Source organism: Phaenicophaeus curvirostris, chromosome 6, assembly GCF_032191515.1.
Source record: "Phaenicophaeus curvirostris isolate KB17595 chromosome 6, BPBGC_Pcur_1.0, whole genome shotgun sequence".
NCBI lineage: Eukaryota > Metazoa > Chordata > Aves > Cuculiformes > Cuculidae > Phaenicophaeus > Phaenicophaeus curvirostris.
Window position 1 is genome coordinate 18,814,405 of NC_091397.1, and position 24,498 is coordinate 18,838,902.

The following is a 24,498-nucleotide window of genomic DNA, read 5'->3' on the forward strand; positions in this document are numbered from 1 at the left end:
GATTGGGTATTGGGAAATATTTCTTCACTGAAAGGGTTGATCAGGCACTGGCACAAGCTGCCTGGGGAGGAGGTTGAGTCACCATCCCTGGATGTATTTAAAAGTGTAGATGTGGTGCTTAGGGACACGGTTTAGGGATGGGCTCATTAGTGTTAGGTTTATAGTTGGACTTGATCTTAAAAGTTCTTTTCCAACCTAAATGGTTTTGTGATTTTTTTTGTGATTATAATTTTACATTTCAAAGCATCTGTGAAGTAAAATATTTCCTAAAGACTTAAGTAGTAAGGATTATTCCCTTGATAATTATAGTCTGAAAAAACCCGTGGTTTTCCTGAATGTTGTGGAGTTGAGTTCAGATTAACTTTCTCTGCAAGAATAGACTTAACACTTGAGGAAAACTGGGAATCAGGAATTGCAGTGGTGTGTGAGTGTGACTTGAATGAAGTTTAGGAGTCATGGGGAAGAGGCCACTAAATATTTTTTACTATATTTTTATTAATGCCTCTGTGAAATTCTAGTTGTTACATTCTGTTTCTGCTGTCATAGGTGAACACACTGTTAATGAGTGATCAGAGAAGGCTGGATATTGAGCAGTAGTTGGAGAACTTCTGTGTAGTCTTTCCACAGGCCATTTTTAAGAATGGTGCAGGTAGATGGTTAGTTTTTTTAAAAAAAAAAAATTCTGGAGGTAGGTTTTAATCCAAAAATGTTCATTGTAACAAATACGCAAACTAACGTATCAGCTGATGTTTTTCAGCGAGTTGGAGGGAGCATTCGGCCATGGAAGCAATTGTATGTTGTTCTTCGAGGTCATTCCCTGTATTTGTACAAGGATAAAAAGGAACTAGTGACCCCGTCTGAAGAAGAACAACCTATAAGCATCAACGCTTGTTTGATAGACATCTCATACTGTGAAACCAAGAGGAAAAATGTATTTAGACTCACCACATCAGACTGCGAGTATCTATTTCAAGCAGAGGACAGAGATAATATGTTAGCATGGATTAAAGCAATACAAGACAACAGCAACTTAAATGATGAGGTAATCTTACAATATATAATGTAGAAGCCATAGGTCCAGTCTTATAATTAAAAATTGCTTTTTTTTTTTAATTAACACTTCAGTGAAAGAAATAATTTACCATTATGCAATAGACCAAAACATGTACAGGAACATAAAACAAAATGAGGTGAAAGGCAAGGTAAGTGAGTAAACAAATAGAGTTAAGAAAATCCTGATGTACTTACGAGAGCAGACTTCTGAAATAAATGATTTAACAGCATTGCTGATTTGACTAAAGATACACTTCATATATTAAACTGATCTGTCAAATCCCTAGTTCTTTTTAGAAGGTAATTGCAGTATTAGAACCAGTATGTTCAGTCTTTAGGCTTGCATTGCAAAATGGTGAGTGCAGTGGTACAATGTGATGAGTTTCTTGATAGCTGAAAAGTGAAACTTTGAAGGATACCTGGTTTTCTGATTAAAGGTTGATGTTTCTACGAATTAAATGTTAGTGCTAATTACAAAAGGCAAACATATACTACTGTATAATGTAGTGATGTCTGTCTGGATATTGTCTTCAGTACATTCTCATTTCAGTGATGAGCCACACAGGGATATTTTTATGTCTGTGATTGTGCACATCTCTTCAGATCTGAAATAATTATGCAGAGAAAGATAGATTAATAAACATTATTAGATGAATAAAAGCACATTCAAATTCATGCTGTTTCAGCTGTATGTGTAGTAGTAGTTCTATAAGTACTGTGTCCAGATAAGTTTGGATTTTTCATAGTGGTAGGGTACGTTACTTACCATGTTTTCTATTTGAGCTTACTTTCAGTTTGAGAGGATTTAGTCAGATTGTATTGCTTGGAAAAAAAGTCTAAATAGCAAAATTATATTTGTTATTGAACTTTTATTTATTGAATTATTCATTCCAATTTTCCTCATAGTTTTAAAATATTCTGTCCTTATTGTTCTCAAGGACCACTTGATTTTTTTTTTTTTTTAACTGTACTGAAATGTTCTTTTTTTCACCTGTGGTCTGTTGATGGGAAGAGTCAATTGTATTCTGAAAATGTATTTGTTATGTTCTATAAGACTGTAAAACAGATCTCAATTCATTTTATAGGATACTGGTGTTACTAGTAGAGATCTAATTAGTCGGAGGATTAAAGAATACAGTACAATGATGAGGTAGGTGGATTATATGCTGCCAGTGATTTTTGTAGACTTCTTACCTAGCTTCTTTTTACTGAATTAATGCATCTCATTTCAGTTCTTCAAGCAGCAAAATGGAGCCATCTCCCAAAACACCTCGCCAGAGTCTAAGTATCAGACAGACTCTGCTAGGAGCTAAAGCAGAGCAGAGGACCCAGAGTCCACATTCTCCTAAGGATGAGTCTGAAAGGAAGCTTCTCACTAAAGGTCTGTATGTTTTGGGTATTTGTTTGGTTCCATATAGTCCCAGTGTGAAGCCATTGTGGTACCTCTCTCAGTTTCTTCAAGCTCGTGAATATACAGATGCAAACCAAGTATTAATAGGTTTGGTTTTTTTAAGCTACAGCTGTAATCGCTCATTTCTTGTAACTGCTTCATTTAGATGTTATCTTAGGCATACTTCAGGTCTTCTCAGATCCCTGGAGCTTTTTATTTCAGTTCTCTCTCAGAAGAGTTTGGGTTTTATATATTTTTTTTCCTACAGCTCCATATAGTGTTAAAAGTATTAAAATACAGGTGCTATGCTTCTTGTGACCAAAAGTGTGCCAAGCTTTGGAAATAATTCTATTTGTAATTCATACTTTTGTCTCCAGCTGACTTGGACATAACAATATAAATTCATATTTTAAATAATGATGTTGAGAAACCACAGTTGCCCACTGAAGTGTTTTGGAAGTAGAGTACCATTTTTTTTCCTAGTCTTTAAAACACAGGAGTGGAACTATTATTTTTCCAGAGCAAAATTACTGCCTGCTGAGTTCTAAAGGAATCTGATGAGCTGGCACTGAATTCCATCAAGTAATGTCACATGCTAGTTTTTCTTTATTTTTTTCTTTTTTTTCTCCAAAGAATGTGTGAATGTCTGGTATTTCTGGTCAGACTCTGCTTGTAAGGATGTTGCGCAGAAATTCAGGAAACTGGTTGAGCCATCACTTTGATCAAACACCTTTGAACAATTCAGTCTTGAATTTAAGCTATGACTGAGTTCTGTTTTATACTCCAACAAATGTCCCTTTTGTCCTGCTATGCCATAGATTATGTAAATAAATTGCAGGTGTTAAGTAAATATCATATCTTTTGAAAGAATATTTCCAGGAACACTTGATTAAGAAGGAAGTATTACTTGCATTAGGTGACTTGCAGTACAGGATATATGGGAAGTATAATTTGCTACATTAATTGAATAGGAGAGATAAACAGAGCAACTGAACTTTTAATCTGATTTTTGAATAGATACTACTTTTGGGTACTTGAGTCCTGTTTGGAATTATTTAGGAATGATTGGAATGTGGTAATTTTTGAAACAGTAAGTATGACTGTATAGTTTTATAGGTATTTTGTGCAATACTGACTTAATCTTGTTTCAGTAAACGTAGATCTTAATTTTTTTTTTAAAATGTACTGTATGTGCCTTTAGTTTTAGAATTATGAAATCCTACAGTACCATCCACCTACATGCTTTTCTAAATCTAGGGTGTGAGTGTGTTCAAATGTCTCTCTTAAATCACAGAAGAGTAAGAGAAGGTATGTTTAAGACAGACTAATGTCTGGGAGTTACTGCAGGAACCCAAGCCAATAAAGGGTAAAAAATGCAGCAGGTGTCACTTGATTTTTTCAAATCTGTTATCTGTGTTCATGGTAGATTTGGTAACTTAAATACTCTTATTTTGTTTCTTTATTTCCTTGTTTGCATTACATTCACAAGAAAAAGATGAGACAAGCCCACCAAAAGACAAGGGGACCTGGAGAAAAGGCATTCCAAGCATTATGAGGAAGACATTTGAAAAGAAGCCATCTGCTGTAGGAACATTTGGTGTTAGACTAGATGACTGCCCCCCAGCTCATACCAACAAGGTATGGAAGGACAATTTTTCTTTCCATTGAGATTTTAAAATGCCTTTTGCATTAATTACTTTAAAATGTATATATAACTTTTCTTTTTCTTCAGTATATTCCACTGATTGTTGATATATGCTGCAAACTGGTTGAAGAAAGAGGTCTTGAGTACACAGGTATTTATAGAGTTCCTGGGAATAATGCTGCCATCTCAAGCATGCAAGAAGAGCTCAACAAGGGAATGACTGACATTGATGTCCATGATGATGTAAGTCTTCGATCACGCTATTTCCAGATTGAATTCCCAAAACCTTCTGGTTCTCTTGTGATTATAGAGATATAAAGCATGTCTTTTTTTTTTTTATAAACGTGTAGAAATGGCGAGACTTGAATGTGATAAGCAGTTTGCTGAAATCCTTCTTCAGAAAGCTTCCAGAACCCCTTTTTACCAACGGTAAGTTATTGACATTATGATTTGTCTTTAGGAGCTACTGTTGAACAGCTGTCTTAAATCTTCCAGATTGAGAGAAAAATCCAGTAGAATCATTCTAACTCAAATAAATGTGTTCTGTCTTCCTGAAAGAGCAGAGAGTCATCATGACCATAGAGCTCAAGAATGGGAGCTGTACACAGAATTTCTCTGATGGTGAAGGAATTATGAATTTGCAAAAACACTGAGTAAAATTTGGACTGTTCAGCATTCTAGAAAAGCTGGTTTTTCCCCACTGCCAACTTATGTTATATACAGTATAGCAGACTAATTTGACTTGCAAAGCTCATTTGTATCTATATCACCTGTATTTTAGGGGCCTGCAGCTGTATGTGTGTGTATATATATAAAAAATCATATACGCATGATTAATTTCTGCTTTTTCGACAGATAAATATGCAGATTTTATAGATGCTAATAGAAAAGAAGATCCTGTAGAACGCCTGAAAACACTGAAGAGATTGGTAAGCTGAAATCAGATGTCTTGTACGTGTGGTACAAAACTAGCATTAAATGCTTAATACTGATTGTTTGTTTCAGATTCATGATTTGCCTGAACATCATTATGAGACTCTAAAATTTCTTTCTGCACACCTGAAGACAGTAGCAGAGAACTCGGAAAAGAACAAGGTATCGGAAACAAAAATGTAGTGTATTTGGGCTTTTTCATTCATTAAGTACAGGATTGTTTCTATTAAGGTGATAATTGATTGTTCAAGATAAAGTTCAGACCTTTGCTACTTCGAGAAGATTTTTGGAGAAGACTAAGGACTCCTTCAAAATATGAACCTGTTTAGTGTCACTCAAGTTTATTCAAACTGGTATTAATTATTTTGGGAATAATTGCTTACATCCAAAATTTATCCCAAGTCTTTAAATTTTATATAATCCTGTCTGGACACCAGTAAGTGTGCCTGTGCAGAACACAGGTGAATGAATGTCTGTGACCTGAATGAACCTGTTGAGAGAGGCTGTCGCACAAGCTTTGTTTGAAGCCTGGCTGCCTGGACACTTGAGTAAATTTTAAAAGTAACTTCTGTAATTACTTCAATGTTTGACACTGTAGATACTGGTTTGGCTGGTTTTAAGAAGGAAAATTCATGATGTAAAGGGTGGTTCATCACTACAGGGTCTTAGTCCACCACTAGGAATAGCTTTTTGCCATTTCTATAGGATGATTAAGAGCTAGTTTGTGTTAAGTGCTTCTGTTCATGCTATAATCATAGAATCACAGATGGTTTGGGTTGGAAGGGACCTTAAAGATAATCTAATTCCAAGCCCCCTGCAGCGGACTGGGACACCTCCCACTAGATCAGGCTGCCCAAGGCCCATCCAACCTGGCCTCGGACACTTATGGTTAAATGCAAATTATAGTACTGCTTTTTTTACCTCTCAGGGAGGGGCAGCTGAATGCAAAGCTGTGCTAGGTATGAGCACGCCTATGGATGCTTACCCTAGGGCAGGTAATAGGGTGACTTTTGACTTGGCTACCAGTGTGCAGGAAAATAATTGAGTTTGATGCTATGTAGAGGTGCCTTTAGCCAATCTTGAGTCATTTAGAAGATCAGAAAATGCCTCAGTTCAAATCAATATGGTAGGGTCAAGCATCAGTTCTGCAAGTAATACATTCTAGTTAAATATGCATGAAAATTTGTATCTCTGTGTATATATATTTATATATGTATTTACCAAATTATAACATGTAGTGGAATAATAGCTGACATGATAGGGAAATGATAGCAGATGTCATTTTTAAGTGCAATGTCTAAAGCAAACATTTGTCATGTTATGGTTTTGGTGTGCTATATAAATGTTGTTTGAATGATACTAATATTATGGACAATATAAAGCTGGATTAATGAGGTGATGTTACAGTTGTATGACTTGCCAAAGGCTACAATTCAAGTCAAAAGAGAGCATTAGTGGCTTGCGTCATTATATTTGAACTTCCTTCTGGTAAGCACAAGGACTTTGCCTCCTATAAATTACTGGTCTATCCTATGTCACAGCAGTAAACTGTAAGTCAGAAGTAAGAAAAACAGAGGTAAGTATAATGCCGCTGCTTTCTTGGAATTATTGTCAGAGATGTAATATTGAAAGTAGATTAAGTGGCTAATTAATACTGTAAGATGACGGGATAATTCCAAGTCTGTCTCATGAGCAGATGCATTTGGTCTGTGATGTTTATCACTGCTGCCTCATACAAACTGAATTGAATGAGTTCATTGTCAGTAGACATAATACTGTATTTGATTACCAGCATGATTTTTTCATAGGTCACGTAAAGATTTTCAGGAAAAAAAAAACAAAACAGAAAACTACCAGTGCCTTTTAATGAAAAAAAAAATAAATTCTTAACATGAGTGTTTCTAAGCAAAACAAATACTCCTTATGGAACAAAAAGCCCTGAAAGGGTAAAGAACGTACCTGAGTGGAGTTTTCCGTGCTTGTGGAGCTATTTACTTGCAATGGGTTAAGGAAGTTAGGATTCTGGATTGCAGAAATGTTGGGTATATTTATTGCAGCTGTGTATAGGACAGGTTCAGTGTAGTGAAAGATCGTATTTGGGTTAGTAATGTGTTTTTAAAAATGTTTTCTTTCTCCTTGTTTAAAATGGTTCTCAGACATTAATAGTACTATATTAATGTACTTCACCCGTATTATTGTTTCTCATTATAAATGTATGATGTGGAAATATTTCATTTCTTAGATGGAACCAAGAAACCTGGCAATAGTATTTGGTCCAACACTCGTGAGGACGTCTGATGATAACATGACACACATGGTTACGCACATGCCAGATCAATATAAAATTGTAGAAACACTCATCCAAAAAGTAAGTGGATGCATTTCATTATTGAAAAAGATCTTTCACAGATCTGCCAGCTTTTCTCTTATTGGGCCAGTATGAGTCTGGTATTTATCCTTTGAACTCCGAGATATCATTTTTAGTTATGTCCATGTGTGCTTGTTCCACATTTGGGTTTTGTGTTTCCTGTGGTGTTTTCACATTTTTTATTTTAAATTGTAGCATGACTGGTTTTTCACAGAAGATGATGCTGAAGAACCTCTTGTAAGTATTGTCATTAATATTTGTATCGTAATTATCTTAGTTTAGAATCTGCTTCTGCTCCCTCTGGAATGTCTGTATATTTTTTATTAAATCACTCTATGGTTTGCTCTTCAGAAGCACCTTTTTAGCTCTCCAGTCTTTGCAGTAATGATTTTTTTTTTAAAAGCCGTATGTTTGTTTTAAATCTTAAAGCAAAATGCAAAGATAAGAACAGATGAGGAATGCATATCCTCATGTGAATAATGCAGTTTTCTAAATGCTGTTGAATAATATTGGGCTATTTGTGAAACGATGATGAAGAGATCTTTGTTTATTAACTGTAGACAACAGGTCAGGAGGAAAACACTGTAGAATCTCAGCCAGTGCCAAACATAGATCATTTACTCACCAACATTGGAAGAACGGGAGTATCTCCTGGAGACGTATCAGGTAACTCTTGCCTGGACAGTGTTAGTCCGTAGGCTAGAATAACATACTCTGTTAACTCACTGTAACTCTCTCTTCCTATTTTCTTTTACTAATAAATGGTTTTTCCCTTTTCCAAGAGATCATTAACACTTCTTAAGGACTTGAATTGTTGATAATCATGCATGGTATGATTTGGAAAACTTTGTTCTCTAACAGGAATACAATCATTAAAAAGATGAGGCTTGCACATACTATTTTATTTTATCACAGTAACCCATGCAATTATCATCGTGAGGTGAAGCAGTATGCTGCTGTAAAAATGGTTTGTTGTGATGGCAGAAAGACTGTGATCTTCAGCGGTGTTCTAATATTGCTCCTTCCCAACACTGGCAATGCAAAAAAATGAGTTATGTTCACCTATCAAGTAATGGACACAATAATAATAAGTATTGTTGCAGTACGTCTATACTAAAGCTGATTTCCTTCTGTTTATAAATGCCATCCTCTTTTGTGGCTAAGGACAAGCATTGCAGGCTCTTTTTTGGTGACTTCCTCCCTCTCCTTTCACTATACTATTGCACTAACCCAGCATGTTGTATCCCACAAATGTTATCCCTCCATCTCTAGCTTTTGTTTCAGTTTTCAAAAGGTTGTTCAGCACTTACCGAAATAGTCACTTTATACTGATGTTGTAACAGGCGAAGTGGGAGGAGTCTATCACACGGTGATGTCATTAGTGGATTCTGTGATGTCACTGATGGACAGCTGGAACTGTAGGAAGAAGGAGGACTGTTGCCCACACTGTAGCTGCCTTGTCTGCAGAAACCCCCGTTTCTTGTAAATGGAGAAAAAAAAGTTGATCTGTGCTGTAAATTTTCTTTTAAGAGTATTTTAAACAGATCAATGCTACTTCTTAAAAGTTTTTCTGCTGTTTTTTGTTATCTCTGAAGCAGACCCTGAGGAGAAAATAGCATGGTATGGTCTACCAGTCTTTCTAGTCATAAAGCATTAGCCATGTGTCAAAAAGGGGCGTGGCAGGGGGCTCAGCTCTTTCTTCCTAGGGAGAAAGTCCCTAAAGCTGGAACGCATCCAAGTTCATATTTTTTAGTCATTGTGCTAGCCCCTTCCTACCCCCTTTATAATTGTATAATCTTGGGTTTTGCAAGATAGTGAAACTATGGTGTCCATTTTTCATTTCATAATAGCGCTTGTTGTAGAAAAGTACAAAACTGGTAGCTGCTGGAATCTAGCAGATTTAAAAATGAAATTTTTCCTATACCTTGTCAGAGGTGGAGAGAGATGTATAATTGGGGTTCTACACACAAAACATAACTTAATTCCTTTAAAAACTCACAAAAAGAATATGACTACATGAACCATGATTTGTTTCTAGGGCAGCCAACGCTACCAAGACTTTCATTTTTGCTTTGTCTATACTGAATCTCAGGAGAGTACACAGTACAATCCTGAAAAGGTCTCTCGGCTGCGGTTTTGCAGGAGCTGTATACTTAAACCACTGAATAAACATTAGTATTTCTGATTTTTATTTAGAAGAACAGGGCTCCTTTGCCATTCCTGTCATTGAGCTGATTCTGCCTACAATTCACAGCATCCTTTCATGGCGGTGGCTTTCTGTGGTGCAGCTTGCATCTTTGTGAGCTCTAACTATTCACTCTGTTCTGGTTTTTATTTGCTTCACATTCTGTTCTGTGCTTGTCTTTTTCCATAAGTCCAGCATTGTCTGTAGCAACATCAAAAAAATTGCACAGAACTGAGCAGAATTGTTTGTTTTAATTTTTCCACAGATTCGGCTACTAGTGACTCAGCAAAATCTAAGGTAAATCATTTTGGGACATCATGTAGTTTTAAGCTTCTGAAATCTGTTAGGTATTTGCTTGTTTTATTAAATGACTCGTATGCAGATGTACTACAAAGTGTATGTAGAATTTTTTGAGTAGGTGCTACTGCAAACAGCATTATCATCAAATAATTTTCCAGTGTGACATTGCAAAAGCATCGCTTGCTTGCAGTTGGCTGCATCTCCAAAACAGTGAGCTGCAGACATGAACAGCTGTGTTCCAAACTCTTGCAATTGTGAGCACTTACCTCCTTTTTGCATCTTCTTTAGTAGAAGTAAATGTATTTAGTATCTTCCCTGTCATTGTTGGCATACTGCTTACTCGCAGGCAGTATTTGCGTTTCCCTGTTTCACTGAGAAAAGTATGCATAGAATTTAGCCTTTTCTTCCTCAGAAGGTAATAGCTCCTTGTCTTATAGGAAGCCAAAGGCTGTGGTTAAAAGTTGCTATGTAAAATCTCCCTAGGAAGTTTTGCTGTGCTTGAGGGGGACAGCCTAAAGGGTGGGTGGGAGCAGTAAGCCTGGAACATGGGTAGTTCAGTCCTCAGTTTAACAAGGAAGTTGTCTTCTGACCCATGGACAAATCTTCCAGTCTCTTTAGCTGTAGTTCAAAAATGGCTAACAGAAGATGTCTAGTGCTGGGTGATGTGGCAGCATGCTGACTTCCCAACAGTCATGAGCATGTGAATACAGCTTTATGCTGGCTTGCAGTCTGGGTGTATCAGTGATTGCCACCCTTTAAGCCAAGAACAAGACTTAACGAATCCTTCTGGTTCATTGCTGAGATTCCAGACCAGCTGCTTTGTGAGGATTCTTGGTGGCTCAACCACTGCCTTAAAAAAGTCCAAATTCCAGGACAGCATATTGCACTGCTGTATTCTTTTCACAAATGTCTGCAGTGTGCAAACCACACTGATCAACTGTAAAAGGTAGGGTGGTACCTGCCTTGAACCTCCCACTTCTTTTACAGGTAGCAGTGGGGCAGTAAGTAGGAAAGGAGCATAGCTTTGGAGTGGCGAGGTGGTAGCGTTGTCAGTGTAGTGAAAATAGTTTTTAATTTTATAAACTGAAAAAATTGGGTTTGTTCCTTTATTGCTTCTGTGCAGTTCTAAAGGTAGATTCTTCAAAAATCAGGAAGAAGTTTTTCTGTCAATTTTCAACACTTGTGCCTAAACTAGTTTTTTTTATAGTTTTCATTTTATGTGAGCTAGTGAATTGATAAAATTTAAAAACCCAGGCTGAAAGGTGAAAGATCAGCTGAACATTAGTTTGAGAAATTAGCCTTTTCACATAGGTAAGATCTTGAAAGGGCAGATTCAAACTACGCTCTTGCTTCAGTCTTGTCTGTGAAACAGTTTCTGTTGCAAACCAGTCTTGAAAAGATTGTCTTGCTGTAATGGATCCTGCTTTATTAGTCAATCAAAAACCATACAGCTGTATATAGTAAGCTAGTGTTTAAGTTGAAGTGATTCAGATAAAAAGTGTAATTCTCAGGATGAAAACTGACTCTTGGGCAATGTCATATAGGCTACAGAAAGAGCATGGAAGTATTTTGTGAGTAAAGACAGACTTCCTCTGTGAAGCTCAGGATATGGGTTTTTTTGTAGAAAGTCTCAGGCTAACGAATCTTTCTTTGTGATTTCTAATCATGCCTTATCCCCCTCCCCCCCCTTTTTTTTTTAACAGGGTTCTTGGGGTTCTGGAAAGGATCAGTATAGCAAGGAACTGCTTGTGTCCTCCATTTTTGCAGCAGCTAGTCGCAAGCGGAAAAAACCAAAAGAGAAACCACAACCAAGCAGCTCAGAGGATGAGTTGGATAATGTGTTTTTCAAGAAGGAGCTTGCGGAGCAATCTCATGGTGACACAACAAAAGAGGACATAGCTAAAGGGGAATATGAAAGAGAGAGAGACGTAGGGAGAAAACAGAGGATGTTTGTCCTGAAAGAAAAAGAGAACAGCAGTAAAAAAGATGTGAATGTTGTAAAGGATGAAAAGAAGTCATTAAAGAAAGAAAGTGTCCTGTCAGAGGAACCTTCACTGCCTTACCATGAAAAATGTACAAAATCACCGAATCTTAGCTGTCTGCAAACTGTGCAGAAGAATAACCCTAAAATGCCTATTTCACAGTCTTCTTCCCAGGTGGAGGACACAGTGTCTGACTCTGGCACTATGCTTAGCACTTCCTCCCAGGCTTCTCAGCACAGATACTCATGCAAAAAAGTAACCAGCCCTGAAATTAAACACAGTGAGTTTTTAGCAGCTGATGTCAGTTCCATCACCTCAGATTATTCAACTACTTCGTCTACTATGTATCTAACTGGTTTAGATGCCAGTATGCTGAGCCCTGAGGTTCAGTCTGTGACAGAAAGCAAGGGAGAAGATGCTGATGATGAAAGAAGTGAATTGATCAGCGAAGGGCGTCCCATGGAGACAGACAGTGAAAGTGACTTCCCTGTCTTTGCCACCAGCACTGCTGCTGAAAGGCTGTCCAAGGGGAAAGTTTCGGAAGTGGTAAAGACCAGTCGGAGGAACTCTGAAGAAAGTGAAGTAAGTTGTACTGAGGGAAGTTCAACACCAAAGTTAGAGAGTCGCAGACTTTTTAGCTCACACAAACTTATTGAATGTGATACACTCTCTAGGAGAAAGTCTTCACGGCACAAAACAGACAGTGAGGGTTCAGGGGATGCAAAGAGTGAGAAGGACTTACCTACTGTGACCAAAATGTTTGACATCATGAAAAAAGGGAGATCGACAAGCAGTTTAGCTACATCAGCCAGAAGTGAGGCTGACAAGCAAGAACCTACCTGGAGACTTAAAATTACAGATAGGTTAAAGCTGCGACTCAAATCATCTGCAGATGACATGTTTGGAGTAGGGAATCAAAAATCTAGCTCTGCAGAGACTGCAAAGAGAAAAAACATCAGGCGAAGGCATACGCTTGGAGGACAGAGGGATTTTGCCGAAATAAGTGTCCTGAATGCTTGGAAAGCTCAAGAGCCAAGTCAAAGTAAAGAAAGAGAATCTGAGCTTTCAGCTGTGAATCGGTTGAAGCCAAAGTGTCCGGCGCAGGACCTCTCAATCTCAGACTGGCTTGCACGAGAACGTTTACGCACTAGCACAACTGACCTTAATACGGGTGAAACTGGAAAGCCCAAACTTGAGAACACTAGCTTAGCAGATGTATCAAAGGTAGATCTGCCTTCATCTGCAGAGATGCAGGCAGATGAAGGCAGTTCTTCCAGCAGCTTGACTTTAATTAATAGAACACCATCTTTGGGACCATTTCAGCCACCAGACCAGGTAAACGGTGAAAATTATCAGAATATGAACAAAACAAACTTCAGCCCAGCAGTTGACGCCCATCCTCATAAACTGTCTGGGACCCAAGTGGTTAGATCTCGATTCTATCAGTATCTTTGAAATGGGGAGAGATGTCCACTACAGCAATTCATTAACTTACTGTTACGCTTCCCAGTAACTGTGTGCGTGTGTGTGTGTGTGTGTATGTATATATATTTTTTTTTTTCCTGTACTGTTGTTGTTATGCAGCCTTCATTTGGGCTGGTTTCATCAATATGCTCTGTGGAACGTCTTCACAGTGCATTACCACAGCCAGAAGAACACTAAAGTTAAAGTATATATATATATTTTAAGAAAAAGTATATTTGATGGCTGCATACAAATGTTGAACAAAGCATCTGATGCAACATGCTGCGTAGTCTATACATGGTTTTCTGACTGAGAGTTGGCCTGGCATTAGTATGCAGAAAAATTGTTCTTTTGGTTTAGTCACTAACAAGTGCCTCATCATAAATTCATTTGGTTTGTTAGGGTGCCATATTGTTAAATTAGAGAAACTTATTACAAACAAATGGATGCATTTTACTGTTAACGAGTTTCATTACATTTTACAAATGTTAACACAGGTGGCTACAGAGCTTCCATTCCTTAGGCATTCCAGTAAATATTGGAGTTTTATATTTCCAATTTTAATACAGATTTTGAGTTTTATGTGACTTGAATTTTTAATCTTTCTGTAAAATAAGTAACTTAAATGTACATATTACATGTGTATCTTTTCTTCAGATACCAGATTTGATATAAATGTTGTAACATAGGCGTGTAGATAGTGGATACTGGATGAAACTGGTTTCTTTTATTGAGAATATAATTCTGCATGAAGACCTAATGAATCCAAACCTGTATCATGCCTGTGTGCATACCCACTTAAACACTGGAAATAAAATTGTTTTGGTGACTCTTGGCATGATGCGCATTCATTCTAATGAACAGTTTTAAAATGTTGTGTTTACAAGTTGCAGTCAGCAGCTGACCCCAGGATCACAAAATCTGCAGTTGCTCCTGGGTGAATGGTGCTTCTCTTTGAAATCTTCCATTTGTGGGAGGAGACTGTGGGGGCTGGCATATGAGAGAGGGGTTCCATTGGTTAAATATTTTCACCTTGCTATATGATCTAAGGTATGTAGCAAGTTGGTTTGTTTAATACGCTGGGTTTGTAGCACTGAAAAAAGGATGTCCGTGATTGTCTTCAGGTTGTAAAGAGTGAATCCCAGTGTCTGCCAGCCAAACAATACTGTACTATGGGTCTTGGGCTTTTATAGTTTTAACTACGAAGATGAGTTTGTAGCCTAAAAGCCCTTCTTTGTGCATGAACTGTCTACCACTTACATTTTTTTCTTCTGTTTTCTTGAATACCTGCTTGAAAACGGAGCAATTGTTCATTGCTTTGGTGTGCATCTAGGACCAGTTCACATAAAATGAATTATGTTCTTGTGGTCTCCTTGCAGACTAAAATGTCTTTTCCCTCCAAAGGGAACAGGAAGCTGGTGCATTAGTAGCATTTCTCTGCACAGTGCAAGGAAGGATGGTATGTTCTGCGAAACACAGTAATTGATGATCATTTTCGTTTCAGTACTAATCGTAGAATAGTTTGGTTTGCAAGAGACCTTAATGGTGATCCAGTTCCAAGCCTCCTGCCACAGACAGGGACACCTTCTACTGGATGATTTTGCTCAGATTTTGCTCCAGCCTGGTCTTGAACACCTTCAGGGGTAGGGCAGCCACAACTTTTCTGGGCAACCTGTGCCAGTGCCTCACCACCCTCACAGTGTAAAATTTTTTCCTAATACCTAATCTAAATCTCCCTTCTTTCAGCTTAAAACCAAGGAAGCAGTATATGCTTGTGGAGGTGCTGGGGTCAGCATTTTACTCTGATTTGACAGTGATTTTGATGGATCAAGTTTACTTTTTGGCGTGTTTATAGATATCTAATGATTTTGACTTCTGAGTCTAGATGCGCAGCTGCCAGCTCTTACGCTTGAGAACATGGAACTTCTATTGTATTGACTGTAATAAGAGCACAAGATCCTTTGAAAAATTAGGAACATAACACCTGCCCCCCTCAAACATACTGTATTGGCTGACAGTGCTTCAGGTGAGCGTTTAAGGCTTCAAGAGCCTCCCTCTTATGTTCTGCTGTTGCACTGGCTGCATGGAAGCTGCAGAGCAGTTGCAGAAGTAGCTTGTATAAAATTCAGGGATATCTGTGGGGGCGTAAGAAACTGAGACTGGGCAGCACTGATGCTTTTTCTGCTCTTTGAAGATGGTCAAGATTTGGGGCCACCTTAAATTCCTGGCCAGTGTGGTAAGATTGATGACAGATGTTTTTAGGAGCTGGTGCTTTTTTCTTATGCTTTGGAAGAGGAGAGTGACAGTCTGACTCGGGAAAGGATGTGTGCAATAACCTGCTCTGTGGTGAATGCTGTAATGGCCAGTATTGCCTTTGGGAGCTGCATTCAGCAAGGTGGGCAGCTCTTGCTCAGGGGATGCAACAGAGCAGGTTGCTCAGGGCTGGTCATGTTTTCAGTATCTCCAAGGGATAGAGGCTCCATAACCTCCCTGGGCAACCTGTGCCAGTGTTTGCTCACGCTTGCAGTAAAAAGGGTATTTTCTTTATATTTAGGCAGAATTTCTTAACTTATCTCTTTGTGCCCAGTTTTTGGTTTTGTACCTTCCTCCTCCTTAGGATTCAAGCTAGCTTGGGAAGTACTTGTGGTCTGAGGCCTGCTTGGAGCTGTGTAGCTGCAAGTTATTAGTACCAGGTCTAAGATGAGATTTGATGGGGAAACAATGAAAGGATGAACTGTGCTGATAGCAGTAGTATTTGGATTTTTAAAATGCTTCTAAACAGAAGCTGCTCTTTTGATGGGGATTGGTGTTTTAGTTTGACGGTGTTTTAATTTGAAATCCCTTTTCTGGGATTTGATAGCAGTCATACATCACCTTCCAGCTTTTTAAGATTCTCGGAAGGGCTTGTTATGGTTCCCATTAGTATCACTTACAGCACTGATAATGTGGAATGAAGATATGGCCACAGTCCAAGCAGGGAGGATCCAGGGAACTACCAGCCTGTCAGTTTGACCCTTGTGCCAGAGAAGGTCACCTTGAGTGCTGTCGCACAGCACACATGAGACAATTGGGTCATCAGGCCCAGTCATTACAGGTTTATGAAAGGCGAGTCCTGCCAAACTAACCTGATCTCCTTCTATGACAAGATAACCTGCTTGATGGATGAGGGAAAGGCTGTGGATGTGGTGTACCTGGATTTTAGTAAAACCTTTGACAGAGTTTCTCACAGCATTGTGCTTCAGAACCTGGCTGCCACTGGCCTGGACAGGCACACCCTTGCTGGGTAAAAAATGGGCTCGATGGCCGGGCCCAAAGAATGGTGGTAAATGGAGTTAACTCCAGCTGGAGGCTGGTCACAGTTGGTGTCCCCTAAGGCTCGGTGCTGCATCCTGCCCTGTTCTGTATCAACAACCTGGATGAGGGGATCAAATGCACCCTTAGCAAGTTTGTGGATGACTCTAAGCTGGGTGGAAGTGTTGATCTGCTGGAGGGTAGGGAGGCTCTGCAAAGGGATCTGAACAGGCTGGACGGCTGGGCTGAGTCCAATGGGATGAGGTTTAACAAGGCCAAATGCCGGGTCCTGCACTTGGGGCACAACAACCCTGTGCAGTGCTACAGACTAGGAGAAGTCTGGCTAGAAAGCTGCCCAGAAGAGAAGAACCTGGGGGTGTTGGTTGACAGCTGACTCAACATGAGCCAGCAGTGTGCCCAGGTGGCCAAGAAGGCACACCCAGAGAAGGGCGATGAAGCTGGTGAAGGGGCTGGAGAACAAGTCTTACGAGGAGCAGCTGAGGGAACTGGGGCTGTTTAACCTAGAGAGGAGGATGCTGAGGGGAGACCTTAACACTGTGTTCAACTACCTGAAAAGAGTTTGTAGAGAGGAGGGTGTAGGCTCCTTCACCCAAGTGACAGGTGATAGGACAAGAGGGAATGGTCTTAAGTTGCACCAGAAGAGGTTCCTATTAGATATCAGGAAAAATTTCTTCACAGAAAGGTTTGTCAAGCACTGGCACAGGCTGCCCAGGGAGATGGTTGAGTCACCATCCCTAAACATATTTAAAAGAGGGATAGATGAAGTGCTCAGGGATATGATTTAGTAGTAGACCGGTAAATTGGACTTGATGATCTCAAAGGTCTTTTCCAACCTGGGGATTCTATGAACTCGATGGCTGCTCACGGAAGAAATTTGTGCTGTGAACACAAGTGCTGGCAGGTCTGGTACTCTGGAGGCGCAGCAACCTGCTGGGGAGTTTTTTTGCTGAAAAGCCTCTGTCATCTTTAAACTGCCCGAGAGCTGGAATTGCCCATGCCAGAGTGCTCTGCTGACAGCAAGAAGGATGGGCTGCTTTTATTTTCAAGTGCAGACGAGGTGTGGGGAATGCAGCTGCTCATGGGCTGAGGGCAGCTCTGCTAATGCCGAGCTCCACATTGCAGAGCGAGCTGCCCACTGGCTCTTATCCCCATCTGGCTATAGTCACCTCCACTGAAATTAACTCTTCATAACTGGTTTGCAGTGGGAAACTTGTCTGTTTAATCACTGGCCTTTGTTTCCTTGAGTGCTCAAGGGATATTTTTAGAGACCTACTGATATTTTCTAAATCCTCTGCCCAGTGTTCAGAAGCTTTCTGGATGCTGAGCCTGCAGCCTGCGCTCAGTCCTTCCTCGCCTGCGTTTGTGAAACCCTGACAACCTCATTGCTGTACAAGCAGGATGGGGAGGGAACAAACAGCCTGAACGCCTCATGGTCCTGATAATGCTGTCTGAGCCCAGGGTTGGTTTCGTGGCGAGTGCTGCTCCCCAGCGCTGATGGTGAGACACAGAAATGCACAAAGCACGGTGCTGCTGGCAGACGTGCATGTTGCAGCGTAGCTGAGGCCACGAGTGGGTGTTGTACTCACTCCCTGGTGGTGATTTCCACATTCAACACCACAAGCAATAACTGCCTGCCCCGTGCAGCACTGCCCTACTGCCCGCAGCGTGGCCAGGGGCTGTGCAGGGACTCGGTTATTTATACAACTGCTTGTCAGTCGAAATTCACACAGAGAAGCCGCAGCTGCAGCTGTGATGAAGCTGCTGCAGCTGCCTGATGTGGCACCACGGGCTTGGGAATGAAGGCCAGGGCTGAGGTCTGCTGTCAGGGATCCTGCCTGGCTGTGCGACGGCTCGTGGCGGGGCTGCTCCCGTGGGACTTACAGAAGATCAGGGATTGGCATGGCACTATTTTTCATATAGTGTCAGAGCCCTGGGGATTCCACACTAAGAATAAAAATGAGGATGTCTGGTGTTTAGCTTGAACTTATATTTTGGCTGCATACGGTAAAGGAAAAGCAGTACCCAGTCTCCTGGTGCTCTCTGTATTTTTCATCTGTTGCATGGGGACGTGCAGCAGCCCTACCTGGTAACAAGAGATGGCGTTGGATCGGGCTTGTTCCCTTCAGAGCAAGGGAGTAACACACTCAACATCTGAGAAAGCAGAACCGCTCTTGGGAAGTGCAAGGCCCAGGATGGGCAGTGTGACTGAAGGTTTTGAGAGGTTCCTCTCACCTTGGTCAGCTGCGCCCAGAACAGGCTTCAGTGCCACTGCTTTTCTGTACCAGCTGAAGGGGCGATGGCTTCACTCTGTTGGCTCTGAGCTGTACCTTATTCTTAGCTTCAGCTTCGGAGGCACCTAGTTTGTCCTGGGCTTGGCTCAGCCCAGTGCTGCAGCTCCTGCTTTCTGTGGGCACCTGGGGCGCTGGCTGCCGCGGTGGCAGAAGGGATGGTGCTTGGTGTGAGCGCTGCTGACACTGTGTTGCATTCATGAGGTATGACTTAACCTTTCCATTCTTTAAGTACTCCTACTGCACCATCTGATGACACTTTTTAATTCCTGTTTTCCCAGGAAGGAATAAACCAAATAATACTTAAAGGAGGAAGAGATGATCCCTCAGGCAATCAGGCAAAGGTTTGGGTACCTTTTTTTATCCTTGCTGATTTTCTAACCTGGTGTTATAACTATTAGCTTTTCATCTAGGTAAATTTGAAAGACCCCATTTTAAAATTAATACTTGTGTATGGCTTTAGTTTGGGGAAAATAAAGTCAGTTTTTCTCCTGATGGTTTCATGCTCTCAGGCAAACAGCGTAACAGCTAGCTGAGACCATTATAAAAGTTATTAGTGACAAAATACAAATATATAAGCATGCAGCCCTTTATTCTTGTAAAGATCTTTGCTTATCATAGTTCTGTATATTACATTACGGTGTTATACAAATAAACTTATTTACAAAACCATGAGCTATGCAAGGTTCTTGCTTTTTATCCTATTTGACTGATATCCATCTTTTTCAACCCTGCCCGATATATATTTTTAAGCATGCATAAAAATTAACTTTGGTGTGGTAAAACTACTCTATGTGCCCAGCCACATACAGTATTTATTTATTTATATATATATTTATAGATATGTACAAACATTTGCCAGTATACAGAACAGTACAGAAGTGTACAGTTTAAAATCCACAATGCAATACGTTAATGGGTTTACCAGGTCTCAGTAAAATAAAACAGAAGTAAAAAGGGGTGGATTTAGCTAAGAAAAAAAGTAATCATCAACTACCTGTATGTGTAAAACAATTTATTTTTTTTCTTGGCTTGGCTAATTCTTAAATATAATCTGAATGGCAGTGCAATAGGTTGAGTTGCCTCCTATACACTAAGACCAGTTTTGTTCTGTTCCTTGTGTAGAGGTTTACTGTCCAGCATGCTACTTTCAAATGTACATTACAATAGTATCAAAATGTTTTGGCAAAAAGATCTTGAAAGGAACCATGACATTTGTTGACAAAAATAGAAATCTGTAACAAAGCTAAATAACACCAAAATAAAAGAAAAATAGTTTAGTTTAAGTTTTACAGTTGTGTATAATCATACTTTAGTATAGCTCTGTTCACTTCTAGTTCCCATAATGAAAAATAGCTTTATACAAAACAACTTACTAATTTTTTAACCATACATTTCCCCATGCTCAGCACACCGCTGTGCACACGCAGTCGAGTTCACACACACACACCTTCATGCTTTTTTGTAAGAGGTGCTGCCCCTAGGAAGAAAACGCCCATTTATCATTACAACAGCAACAGTTTTACAAAAAAGCTTCACTCTAATCTAGTGTAGTATTCAGTATTTAGCACGTGATTAGTATTAAGCCTCCAGCAATACAGCAAAATGGTTACATTCCCTGGTTAAAAATATTGGCTGCGGATTCTTTGAAAATGAACAAAAAGCCCTGGTGAAGTTGCACGCGTGCTGCGCTTAGCCTTTAGGAGGGCTCCTTGGCTGTAGAGGGTGTGGACTTGCCGGCATTTCCGTTCTGTGCCTTGTAGCTGGTGAAGCTAGGTGTGTGGATTGTCCTGATGCTCTTCATACCTTGGTTCAGGGAGGTGGGAGAGGTAGAGGAGGGGGGGCAGGTAGAAGAAGAAGAAGGAGGGGGTGACCGGCCATTTTGGGTCTGTAGTGAGAACGAGAGATGGTGACCTTTTCCTGGGTAAGCGGGGCTCTGGAACTTGGAGGAGCCATTAGAGACAGAGGGGATGAGGGAGGTAGAGTAAGTTATGCGACCTGCCTGAGGACCGAGAAGGTTAGAGGAAGGAAGGGAGGTTTTAGTAGGTGGTGGAAGAGGGTTAGAGCTGTCACCGCTAGAAGCAGGTGCTGAGCTGCTCTTCCCAGAAGTGGGAGAAAAGGCTGGGATCTTAGAAGCAGGTAGGGTAGGGGAAGTAGCCTTATAGTCCCCACCAGCTTTCTTAGCACTTCCATTAGCCTGCAAATAAAGACGGCAGGAGACAGTTCGTCAGAAAGCCAGTAACATGATAAACCAACAGGACCTGGGAAAATAGCCCTGCAGAGAATAGAATTAACAGTTTGAGGCCTGAGCTAAGACTTGCAGCCATGGACTGGACCTGGTAGAAAACCCAAAAGTGCCCAACAAAGAATGCAGAGAGACAGTGAGAGAGAGAACAAAGATTTCGTGAGAAGACATGTTCTATAGGTTACAGACCAGACACTACATTGGCCATGCTTCTGGGTTATTAATGTGTGAACAGACATCTGGCTGGAGAGTTAACGTGCATCTACTGCCATGTACTACACCAACAGGTTAGTGTCCAAGGCTTCCTGTAAAGACTTTCTGAAGAGAAGCATTCCCAACTCTCCTAAGGACCCACCACATTTACCAAAGGGGAAGTAAACAGGTAGTTGACATCTTAAAATTGCAGCTGAATACCAGTCTTTCTTGAAAAGAAAAAACATAACACAAAAAAAATAATCCCCCCAAAAAACCAAACCAATCCAAACCCAAAGCAGCAGGTGTTTTATTGCAGACATGCATGCACAAGCATGATGAAAAAAGATCAGTAGATACTGTCATGCCCCCAGGATCCAGAATGTCCAGTTAGACCTCACTTGAAAGACAGGCATCCATTATTTGGTATAATCTCAGTCAGTTACTGGAGTTTTTAAACAGATAAACAACATGAAATGTCCATCCAAACACCCGGTTTAGGGTAAAACTACCTGTCTGTATTGGCGTGGATCCTGCAGCTTGTGCTGTTTGCCTGCTTTCTCTATGCTTCCTTGTCTAGTTTTTGAAGCCATGGGGACCGGCATCCGACTTGACTGGGAGGCAGCACTGGAGCCCTGCGGAAACGAGTGGAGGGGCAGGGAGGGAGACAAGGAGAAGGCATGATCAGTACCAGCGTGCCTGAAGAGGAGACTGCACACCATGCGCCAAAAAAAAAAAAAAAAAAAAAGCCACAGTACTACATGCAGGGAGAGTTCAGGAGCTTCACACCACAGGTGTTAATTTCCAGAATCAAATGGAGAAAACTGCTCAGCTACTGATCAGCCTGGATTTCATGTCAGTGACGCTTGTCATTTCACACAGCAGATTATTTGACCCAGCTCCCCTGCATTTGCCCATCACCAATCAGCAGCCAAGATTAAAAAAAAAAAACCCAAACCCCACAGTCCATTAGCTGTTAGACACCTCCTGGGGAGCCCAAACAAGCCACCTGAAAGGAAGCGAACAAATCACAAGGCCCTCTTGTTTAATGGTGATTATTGCAGATTTTAGAAAGCAGCTGGAGGTTTGATTTGCCAGACTAAGGTACCTTACGTGAAGTGCCTGGGATTGACGGAGGGGGCTCTACGCCAGCAAGGCTCTCATCCAGCACTACAAGCTCTCGGGGTGGGGTCTCTGGTACTATCTGGGCAGAGAAAGGGACAGTGCTTCCCTCAGAGCTGTGTGTGCTTTCAGGGATAGATTTTGGGCTCATTTCACTGATGGTGTTTTCCAGCTGCTTTATAGTCTGCTCAAGGCTGTCTAGCGTTCGGTATGTACTCTGCCGAATTTCATCAGTTCTGGACAGGGACACTGCAGCTCCGGGGGGTCCCTCTTGCTTTCCAGAAGGACTTTTGTCACTGTCCTCCAGCTGAGACCTGGTGATCTCAAATCTCTTTGCTTCCTTGTGCTGCTTCAGGGTCCCATCTTCCTCCTCTTCTTCATAGACCACAACTTGCAATGTCTTCTTCCCAGTCTTGGTTCCTGTCCGTATTGCCTGTGTCAGAGCAGCCAGCTGCTTCTTAGGGAATTTAAACTTAAATTTTTTCTTAGAATCCTGCCTGCTTCCAAACTGGTCAGCAGAGTCCAAGTTTGTGTCTGTGTTCAGCCCATAGATCTGACGGTATTTGTTAAAATTTGTCTTTGTGCTTTCCTCCTCTGCAGGAGGTCTGGTTTCCACAGGGTTAGAGGAAGACTGAGGGTTAAACGTGAGACCCTCATTGAGACCCTGTGCTGCTGAATACTCTGCAATTGCTTTTCTGTCATTAACTATGGGTGGCTCTTCCTTCTGGCTCCTGGAGATCTCCTGTGCTTCATTTTCTTCCTCCTCCTCTTCCTCTTCTATCTTTTCCTCTGTCATCATTTTCTCCAACTCCTCATCACATTCCTCAAAAATTGTAGAAAGACGCTTATAAGCTGACCTAATATCCATTGGTTCATCAAAAATGATGATGACAGGTTTTTTGTCCAGACACACCACTGGCTCTTCGCTGTCTGTGTTCTCTGGGATACCCTTCTCCAAGGCCGTGTCCTTCCTCGCATCAATGTTCACTGTTTGCACATCTCCACCTTTCCGGCTGACAATGTCGTGAACCTCCCCACTTGAGAGGACTTGGACAGCTGTTTTAGTAATCATGAAGGCGATGTTTTCTGTTGGCGGGTTGTCTTCACTTGGAGAGCTACCTGGAGAGTCTATCTCTTCAATGCTGTTCACACTGTTACTTCTGGACACTCTGGTTCTTAGTACAGCCTGATTGTAGTTGACTGCAGAAGCTTCTTGCTCCTGCAATGAAGGTTGAGGCCCTGTAGCCTCCTGTGTGTGCCTCATGAGAGGGGCAACACTGCTGATAGGGATATGCTTGCCCGTGGTCTGCAAGGCTTCAACCTGTGGCAGCCCCTGGTGAGCATCTCGCGAGAGTCCACTGTTTAGCTTTTGTTTTTCAGTGTCAGCAGCTGGAAAATGGGATCCTAAAATATCTTGAGCCCCTCTTCGTTTGTCATCCTCTGGCAAACTGACACCAGACAGGTTTGTGCTTGTATTTTGGAGGTTTTTCTTAGAATAGTCTCTACTGTCTACAAACAAACCCTTGCTAAATGTAGGTCTCTCATTTATTGAAAAGCCAATTTTACTGTCAGCTGTGCTGGATGAATCAGAACTCAATTCTTCTTCAGTTTTCCCTTCCCTCTTCTCTTTATGATGGTCACTATCTGTGGGAGATCCTGTTGTAGCCCCATACACCTAAGGGGGAAAGTCGGATTACTTAGTTATTCAGGGCTGTTACCTTTACAGGACTTTTTTTCCCCAAAAATAAATTCTCATATTCTCAGGGGCAGTTCAGACCTTGTGAACTCACCACTCTGCTTACTGCTGCAGAGGCATATCTGAAGTTGTCATCTAATTCCTGTCTTTCTTCGGAGCAAAAATTCCATATTCTGGCAGAACAGCTCATGATGTTACTGCTCTGTGCTACGCACATGGCCCACATGGGTTGGTACCTAGGGCTTCTGTCTTAACAAGGCCTCCAGAATGTGCAAACACCCACTAATTACCCTATTTCCAACAAAGAGCTACCTTGACAGTTA

At 40.9% G+C, this 24,498-nt stretch overlaps 2 protein-coding genes across 18 annotated transcripts in view; one reads left to right on the forward strand and one right to left on the reverse strand.

The window, feature by feature from the left end:
- Positions 1-14,156, forward strand: part of ARHGAP21 (Rho GTPase activating protein 21) — a 114,553-nt gene extending 100,397 nt beyond the window's left edge. For all 3 annotated transcript variants that reach the window (XM_069859474.1, XM_069859475.1, XM_069859472.1), the window contains 13 exons: positions 758-1,042; positions 2,139-2,203; positions 2,286-2,434; positions 3,933-4,081; positions 4,176-4,331; positions 4,439-4,517; positions 4,944-5,017; positions 5,094-5,183; positions 7,264-7,389; positions 7,585-7,626; positions 7,950-8,055; positions 9,840-9,871; positions 11,578-14,156. In XM_069859474.1, the coding sequence (XP_069715575.1) occupies positions 758-1,042; positions 2,139-2,203; positions 2,286-2,434; positions 3,933-4,081; positions 4,176-4,331; positions 4,439-4,517; positions 4,944-5,017; positions 5,094-5,183; positions 7,264-7,389; positions 7,585-7,626; positions 7,950-8,055; positions 9,840-9,871; positions 11,578-13,311 (3,087 nt within the window). In that variant the 3' untranslated portion in view covers positions 13,312-14,156. The remainder of the gene's footprint in view (positions 1-757; positions 1,043-2,138; positions 2,204-2,285; positions 2,435-3,932; positions 4,082-4,175; positions 4,332-4,438; positions 4,518-4,943; positions 5,018-5,093; positions 5,184-7,263; positions 7,390-7,584; positions 7,627-7,949; positions 8,056-9,839; positions 9,872-11,577) is intronic.
- Positions 14,157-19,429: 5,273 nt separating this feature from the next.
- The window catches only part of KIAA1217 (KIAA1217 ortholog), a 246,086-nt gene continuing 241,017 nt past the window's right edge, over positions 19,430-24,498 (reverse strand). For 10 of the 15 annotated variants that reach the window (XM_069859458.1, XM_069859456.1, XM_069859466.1 and 7 more), the window contains 3 exons: positions 22,466-24,154; positions 21,870-21,992; positions 19,432-21,117 (listed from right to left, as the gene is read on the reverse strand). In XM_069859458.1, coding sequence (XP_069715559.1) covers positions 20,620-21,117; positions 21,870-21,992; positions 22,466-24,154 — 2,310 coding nt within the window. In that variant the 3' untranslated portion in view covers positions 19,432-20,619. Of the gene's footprint in view, positions 21,118-21,869; positions 21,993-22,465; positions 24,155-24,498 lie in introns of all 15 variants that reach the window. The other 5 variants (XM_069859460.1, XM_069859462.1, XM_069859470.1 and 2 more) reach the window with 4 other exon arrangements.